The 8,948-nt window shown below is 41.6% G+C and overlaps 1 protein-coding gene across 1 annotated transcript; it reads left to right on the forward strand.

Moving 5' to 3' along the window:
- The first annotated feature begins 235 nt into the window (after positions 1–235).
- Positions 236–6,324, forward strand: LOC134211508 (membrane-associated protein Hem). Its single transcript, XM_062688407.1, has 3 exons — positions 236–364; positions 1,495–2,872; positions 3,933–6,324. The coding sequence occupies exons 2-3, from the start codon at positions 1,526–1,528 to the stop codon at positions 5,946–5,948; spliced, it is 3,363 nt and encodes a 1,120-aa protein (XP_062544391.1). The 5' UTR covers positions 236–364; positions 1,495–1,525; the 3' UTR covers positions 5,949–6,324.
- Positions 6,325–8,948: the final 2,624 nt, after the last annotated feature.

Consider the following 8,948-nt stretch of genomic DNA (forward strand, 5'->3'; position numbering starts at 1 on the left):
TAACGGGGTGATTTTTTAATTTTCAAACTGTCACTTTTAAGTTTAATTCTCCAAATGAGACACATCTCAATATGGTATTTTTTACCACAATGCTGTTTTCAGTGTTGATTCTTATCTTTGCTATAATTTATTTATTGTTCTGAAATATAGATGGCACTTAAGATGCTGCTCGAATATTGAGCGCATGCATCGGAACTGCAAGAATTAACACATACATGTTCATTCATTTTTGACAGTTCTTGCAAATGCATAGTGTTTTCACCTCCATCGTAATGAAACCCGTGAAATTCAGTGAAAATTTATAAATTTTTCGCAAAAAACAGTGAAATTTTGTGTGAATTATAATCCAAATTTATGCATTAAGGTAAACACGAATCGTGCACAGTGAAATTTTCTGGAATCAATTTGTTTCAAAGTCGTGAAAGTGAATTTTATTGGGGGCCGTGTCAGCAGACAAACACGGCTCGCCCATTTTTCGATTGCATTCTTTCTGCCCTTCTGCCCCTTTTGCCGACCAAAAAGCATCGATACAGAAATGACGGCAGGAGATCTCGGATTATGTTTCCCATACAATGAATGGGATTTGAATTGTGCTGATGTGGTCATAAATTGAACGGATGTCCGGATTACATTATACATTTCGATAAAAAGTTCGAATATTGTGAACCACCTAATATGAAATTGCCATTGAATGCTGAACAAGGCTGAAGTTGTCTCCAGAATAAAGTAAAGAGAAAAGTGATAGGCAATCGTTGGGTTTTTAGAAATAACAAAAAATATGTTTTGCCATTAAGAAGTGTGTTTACGATTTTCTGTGGACAGAGATGTTTTGGTCTGGTAAATACGTAGTAGTGATTGCTCATCTGAGTTTGTCGAGCTTGTGAATCATCCGTCCCCTCTGCTGATGCTTAGGAGTATGCATCAACTCGCTCATAAAGCTATATGCTCTATTAATTCGGCTAATTTATGAAAGTCGTGGCATTTCTAACTGGCCTTTGCAACAACCCTACCATGGGAACAGGCCTCGGAAAGCCTCGGATTTAATAATAATTTATAATTTAAAGAAATCAAATCAAACTAATTAACACATATGAAGTGAATAAATAAAAACTCATAAAGCAAAACCGCGGTAGGAATGAAAATCATAATAATAGCACATAATAGTCATAATAGTTATGTCAAGTTGTGCTGCGGTGTGAAATGTGATCCATGTTTTTTTTTTTATTTGATGAGCGAATAAATTTAATATTACGCATATCAAGATTTTGTGAATAAACATTTTATATTAAAGTTTCTCCATGTATGAAAATTGAACTTTTTGACCTTTTGACCTATTTCTTGACCTTATCTAATACTTTGTAAGCAGCGGGCTATAGATTTATTTTTCATAAACGATACTCGTTCTATTGATTTATGGATTCTTATCTAATCAGATTATGCATTAATTTTAATACATAGCCCCTTATATTTAATGATTGGTATTCTTTATTTCAGCAACATCGCAAATAACTGAGCAACCAAAAAGATGGCTCGTCAGCTCCCAAATCAACTGAAAATTTCCGAAAAACTCATTATTCTCAATGATCGTGGAATCGGTATCCTAACACGGATCTACAATATAAAGAAAGCATGTGGCGACACCAAATCGAAGCCCGGCTTTCTTTCTGAGAAGTCACTCGAATCATCAATCAAGTTCATAGTAAAACGGTTTCCTAATATAGACATCAAAGGCCTGGCTGCTATCACCAACATCAAATTGGAGATAATAAAATCTCTTTCTTTGTACTATTACACGTTTGTCGATCTGCTGGACTTCAAGGACAATGTATGTGAAATACTGACAACAATGGATACCTTACAGATCCACCTCGATATCACTTTGAATTTCGAGCTTTCGAAAAATTATCTGGATCTTGTCACGACGTACGTGTCGCTGATGATACTCCTGTCGCGAGTAGAAGATCGCAAAGCCGTGCTCGGTCTTTTCAACGCTGCATATGAAATGCAGCACCAGCAGAGTGACCAAAGCTTCCCACGACTCGGACAGATGATCATCGACTACGATGCACCAGTGAAAAAGCTTGCCGATGAGTTCATACCCCATCAGCGACTGCTGTCCAGTGCGATTACATCACTAACCAAAATCTATCCGATGAGAAATTTAAGTGCGGAAAAATGGCGCGAATTACAGTTGCTAAGTTTGGTTGGCACCCCGGCCACGCTGCTAAAAGCTGCCAAAACCGACACAATGTCCTGCGAGTACGTGTCGCTGGAAACTTTAGATCGCTGGGTAATTTTTGGTTTGATGTTAAACCATCAGGTCTTGGGGCATCAAGAGTTGATCACTTCTATGTGGATTTCTGCGTTAGATTCGAGCTGGGTGGTCGCATTGTTCCGAGACGAGGTCATCTACATTCATCAGTACATTCAAAATACATTCGAGGGTATGAAGGGCTACGGCAAGCGCATATCTGAAGTAAAAGAATGCTATAATCAAGCTGTCCAGAAAGCGGGACTCTTGCATCGTGAGAGAAGAAAATTCCTGAGAACAGCTTTAAAGGAACTGGCTCTCATTATGACTGACCAGCCAGGACTTTTAGGGCCGAAGGCTCTCCTGATTTTCATTGGTTTATGCTACGCTAGAGACGAGATTTTATGGCTGCTCCGGCACAACGATAATCCTCCAGTCGTAAAAAGCAAAGGGAAATCAACGGAAGATTTGGTAGATCGGCAACTGCCGGAACTGTTGTTCCATATGGAAGAACTTCGTGCGTTGGTTCGAAAATACAGCCAGGTTATGCAACGATACTACGTTCAGTACTTGTCCGGCTACGATGCTATCGATTTGAACTTCAAGATGCAGCAATTGCAGGTAAGGTTATAGCTTGTCATGTTGTAAATATTCAAATTATAGACTAGGGATATCTCAGAGACACGGCATCACAACGCACAGGATAGCCATCTGGAACCATTTTGGCTAAAAATCTCGTCGTAGGGGAGGATAATAAGGTTTCGGATGAACCAGAATAAAAAATGAATAAACTGAAAAGGATCTGTGATTCAGATTACACCAAAAACTTAATGCAGGGAGTCCATCCAGTCGGGAAAAGCGGGAAAAAACGTGAATTGATCCTGACCGGGAAAAAATAAGGGAAATCATGAAACCAATCTGGAAATTGAACTATCGATCAAATCAATCATAACCACCATATGCATTATCAAAGTTGAGGGGTTTAGAAGCAGAGGGGTGTAAGTGACATTTTGGTCAAAATTGAGTTGACTACAGAAAAAAAATCTTGGATTCTCGAGCTTTGCGGCAATATGTTGATGTAGTTTGTACAATGTTTATAAAAAATGTGAAAATTCACAGAAAATATGTATTTTTTTGAGCTTCCATACAATTTGTATGAAAAAAAATATTGAAAAACTTTGCACCCATTTTTCTCAAAACCAATTTTTTGTCACTTACACCCCTTTGCGTTTGACCCCCTCAGTTGTAAACTATCTTTTGCCTTTTTCGTATACCAAGTATACGTAAAGGCAATATCACAGACAAACAGACATAACACTCGTCAAATTTTCATCGTTCACTGATTTACTGGTCAATTCAAATAATCATTAGTAGGCCAATCTATCACTCGTGGCGCGCACATCGGTTTTGCTCCAGTTTGACGTTTGCTCACTACCGCCATCTGGTTCGTGATTTGCCTAACTAACTGAAATCAACAGATGTCGTTAGTGTTTGCATGACGATGAATTTGATGAATATATGTTCTATGTGTTATGTCTGTTTGTCTGTGGCAATATGATCACTCCAAAACCGAACTTTTGATATACGTGTCGGAGACCCATAGTGTTATTGAAATCCTCCTCTTCAGTTACGAAACCCACTTCTGCGTTATAAATGATACTATTTTTTCTGTCCCTACTAGGTATGTCCCGAGGATGAAAGCATTATCCTTTCCTCGCTATATAACACAGCTGCATCGCTCAACGTGAAACAAGTCGAAGAAAATGAAACTTTCGACTTCCGTGCGTTCCGACTGGACTGGTTCCGGCTGCAAACATTCATGAGCGCCAAATCAGCCATCCGCATTGTTGACTTCCCAGATTTGGCCCGTCTGCTAGACTCGATGGTATTCCACACTAAGATGGTGGACAATCTTGACGAGATTCTTGTGGAAACCTCTGATTTGTCAATTTTCTGTTTCTACAACAAAATGTTTGAGGATCAATTTCACATGTGCTTGGAATTTCCTGCGCAAAATCGCTACATAATTGCATTCCCGTTGATCTGCAGTCACTTTCAGAATTGCACCCATGAAATGTGTCCGGAAGAGCGTCATCACATCAGGGAACGCTCATTGTCGGTGGTGAACATGTTCTTGGACGAAATGGCAAAGGAAGCCAAAAATATCATAACCACTATATGCGACGAGCAGTGTATGATGGCCGACGCATTGCTTCCGAAACATTGCGCCAAAATCCTCTCTGCCGCTGCAAGTCGAAAAAAGAAAGATAAGAATAAAAAACATATGGACGACATCCGACGTCCAGGTGATGAAAGTTACCGAAAAACACGGGAAGAATTAACAACGATGGACAAACTTCACATGGCTCTAACCGAACTCTGTTTCGCTATCAACTATTGCCCTACAGTTAACGTGTGGGAATACGCCTTCGCTCCTAGAGAATATCTTTGCCAGCACCTTGAAACACGCTTCTCCAGAGCTCTCGTTGGAATGGTGATGTACAGCCCAGACACTATGGAAATTGCTAAACCCTCTGAACTCTTAGCTTCCGTACGAGCCTATATGAATGTGCTACAGACAGTTGAAAACTATGTCCACATCGACATCACGAGAGTGTTCAACAACTGCTTACTGCAACAAACACAAGCCCAAGATACTCATGGCGAAAAAACAATTGCAGCCCATTACAACACTTGGTATTCAGATGTTCTCTTGAGAAAAGTCAGTGGAGGAAACATCGTGTTTTCATTGAATCAAAAAGCTTTCGTTAGCATAACTCCAGAGGGGTGCATTCCATTTAATCCTGAAGAATTTTCTGACTTCAACGAATTACGCGCCTTAGCCGAATTGATAGGTCCCTACGGAATAAAACTGTTGAACGAATCGCTGATGTGGCATATTGCCAACCAAGTTCAGGAACTCAAACGAATGGTTGCACTCAACAAAGAAGTTCTCATAATTCTGCGCAGCAACTTCGATAAACCGGAAATCATGAAGGAACAATTTAAGCGCCTCCAACAGGTGGACAATGTGTTGCAACGAATGACGATTATTGGAGTAATTCTGAGCTTCCGCCAGCTTGCCCAAGAAGCGCTGGTAGATGTTTTAGATCAACGTATCCCATTCCTCTTATCATCTGTAAAAGATTTCCAAGAGCATGTTCCGGGTGGCGACCCGCTCAAAACCGTATCCGAAATGGCCTCTGCATCAGGACTCAAGTGCAAAGTTGACCCGGCATTATCGAATGCACTAAAAGCACAGAAACCGGAAATTGACGATGGCGAACACTTGATAGTTTGTCTCTTGATGGTATTCGTAGCTGTTTCCATTCCAAAGTTGGCCAAAAACGAGAATTCCTTCTATCGGGCTTCCCTCGAAGCACACACCAACAACACTCATTGCATGGCAGTTGCTATTAACAATATCTTTGGTGCAATGTTCACAATCTGCGGGCAGAACGATATAGAAGATAGGATGAAGGAATTCCTAGCCCTCGCCAGCTCATCGCTGCTGAGGCTGGGCCAAGAATCAGACAAGGAAGCGATCAAGAATCGGGAATCGATATACCTTCTGCTGGACCAAATAGTTCAAGAGTCACCATTCCTCACGATGGATTTACTCGAGTCGTGCTTCCCGTATGCGCTAATCAGAAATGCATACCACGCTGTTTATAAGCAGGAACAGTTGATGCACTAAACTCGAAACGTCGTTATTTGGATGTGGTAACGATGCATATGCTTTTACCCGATTCAAACTATTCTTACCAAAAGAATAAGCAAAATCTACGTATAATTTAAATCTATATTATGTATCAACCATTTAAATATAAATAATTCCATAAAAGCTTTCGTCACTTGTCATCACCTACGGAATGACATGATTATTTCATAGAAACTATGAACATTGTAACGTTTTAGTAGCACTAAGATTAGAATGCTACTATCGAATAATAAATTATATAAAATATATGATATTCACAGTCATGCGGCATGTAAATTGTAGCGTCATTTGTAAACGGCAATATTTCGTAAAATCATAGAAATAAAGTATCTATTTCTAGAATGCATTTCAATTTACGTTTCATTTTCTGGAAATATATGAAAGAAAGTCATTAGATTAGAAAACGAGGGTGGAGAGACCAACCTTAGAATATTATTATTTATTCAGACTAAGGCCGAAGTGGCGGTATATAAGAGTCTTCTCCATTCGGCTCGGTCCATGGCTACACGTCGCCAATCACGCAGTCTACGGAGGGGTCCGCAAGTCATCTTCCACCTGATCGATCCACCTTGACCGCTGCGCACCTCGCCTTCTTGTGCCCGTCGGATCTTTGTCGAGAACCATTTTCACCGGATTACTGTCCGACGTTCTGGCTACGTGCCCGGCCCACCGCAGTCGCCCGATTTTTGCGGTGTGAACGAAGGATGGTTCTCACAACAGCTGATGCAACTCGTGGTTCATTCGCCTCCACATACCGTCCGCCATCTGCACCCCACCATAGATGGTACGCAGCACTTTCCTTTCGAAAACTCCGAGTGCGCGTTGGTCCTCCACGAGCATCGTCCAGGTCTCGTGTCCGTAGAGGACTACCGGTCTAATGAGCGTTTTGTAGATTGTCAGTTTGGTACGGCGGCGAACTCTATTCGATCGGAGCGTCTTACGGAGTCCAAAGTATGTACGATTTCCAGCCACTATGCGTCTCCGAATTTCTCTGCTGGTATCATTTTCGGCAGTCACCAGTGAGCCCAAGTACACAAATTCTTCTACCACCTCGATTTCAACCACCGATGCAAATTCGCGGTGGGTAGCTCACATTGTCTTCTCACCACCTGTTGGCTCTGATGTATATAAAGAAGCTATCCGATTGTTGGACGCCCATTTCGCCCCTTTGGCGAGCATTCCATACGACAGATACGTATTCAGAAGCTTGAAACAAGGTGAAGAAGAATCAGTGGAAAAATTGTTGTGCGACTGCGAGAACAAGGTCGGCTCTGTGATTATGGAGAAGCTCTTGATATGCGAATTACAGAGCAAGTGTTTGACAATTGCCGTTCTGATGAACTTCGAGGAATAATTCTAAAGAAGAAGCTGCTAACGGTAGCTGCTATTATAGAAGAAGCCTGAATCCTGGAAACCGTACGACGAAATAAAGAAGAGATGAAGAAACTATCAACTTCCGTAGAGGAGCCGCGAGTATATCAGGCAAAATATACTAAAAAGATAGATGTGTGTTTTGGTGTGGCAATACTGGTCATTTTGCCAATGACAGAGCGTGTCCAGCTAGAAATAAGGTTTGCGATAAGTGCAATATTACTGGCCACTTTAGGAAAATGTGTAAGTCGAAGCTAGATAGCAAGCAAAGTGCAATGAAGAAAAAACATCGTGTGCTGCATGTTCGAGAACCAGGAAGTGATGACGATCAAACGGATGCCAGCGGTGACGAAGCAAGAAGAAGTGACAGCGATAGTGATGTGCAACAAATTTACGCGACAGATCTTCTTCTTCTTCTTCTTCATTGACATTACATCCCCCACTGGGACATTGCCGCCTCGCAGCTTATTGTTCATTAAGCACTTTAACAGTTATTAACCACGAGGTTTCTAAGCCAAGTTACCATTTCTGCATTCGTATATCATGAGGCTAACACGATGATACTTTTATGCCCAGGGAAGTCGAGACAGATACGAAGCACGAAATGGTAACTTGTTACGTCGGCGGAGTCAAACAGAATTGGATCGTTGATTCAGGAGCCCATGTGAACGTCGTCAGTCGCGAAACCTGGCGTAAATTGAAGCGCGAAGGATGTAAGATTAGCTGCAATCACGAAGGTCCAAAATTTCTGCGCGTCTACGGAAATGGTAAACTAAAGGTGCATAAAATCATCAAGACGGACATCAGCACCCGCTCGAAAACAGTTCACCACGAAGTGTATGTCGTCGATAGTGAGAAAGGGGCCAACCTCCTTTGTAAACAAACATCGATGGAGCTCGATATTTTGAAGATTGAAGGAGAGGTTTTCAACGTAACTTCAAAAGAAGAAAAAGTGGGAAAAGTGAAAAATTTACAGGTAGGGGTGAACATCGACCAAAAAGTAGTTCCAGTTCAGCAGCCTGCTCGACGCCTTCCGATACCGTTACAAGAGCTCGTGGAATCAAAGTTGCAAGATTTACTCAAACAGGACATCATTGAGCCAGCACCACTAAAAGTTACCTGGGCCTCCCCTTTGGTGGTGACACCAAAGGATAGTGGCAGAAGTGTACGTCTGTGTGTCGACATGAGGCGTGCAAATGAGGCCATTATTCCGGATCGACATCCGTTACCTACCTTTGATGAAATTATACCGCACCTGGACGGCTGCAAGTTTTTTTCAGTAAGATAGATCTTGTAAAGGCCTTCCACCAGATCGAGCTGGCACCATCATCAAGGGAGATCACCACGTTTGTCACGCCGAATGCTTATTATCGATACAAACGGCTCATGTTCGGCATGAATTGTGCGGCAGAAATTTTCCAAAGGGAGATCGAAAGGATTATTATTATCGTCTTTATTTAAGAGGTTTTCAGCCCTCGGCTGGCTCACCTCTGAAGATCGAAAGGATTCTGAGGGGACTGAAAGGAACAAAGGTGTTTATCGACGACATTCTGGTATACGCAAAAACGCAAGAAGAGCATGATCGACGAGTTCAAGCCGTTCTGT

The sequence above is a fragment of the Armigeres subalbatus genome, chromosome 2 (assembly GCF_024139115.2).
Source record: "Armigeres subalbatus isolate Guangzhou_Male chromosome 2, GZ_Asu_2, whole genome shotgun sequence".
NCBI classification, from domain to species: domain Eukaryota; kingdom Metazoa; phylum Arthropoda; class Insecta; order Diptera; family Culicidae; genus Armigeres; species Armigeres subalbatus.

Bases quoted from the DNA above. Each gene is read 5' to 3' on its own strand.
- LOC134211508 (XM_062688407.1), top strand. From the start codon at position 1,526: ATGGCTCGTCAGCTCCCAAATCAACTGAAAATTTCCGAAAAACTCATT. The intron at 2,873-3,932 runs GTAAGGTTATAG...TGTCCCTACTAG, and splicing joins TCAAGATGCAGCAATTGCAG to GTATGTCCCGAGGATGAAAG.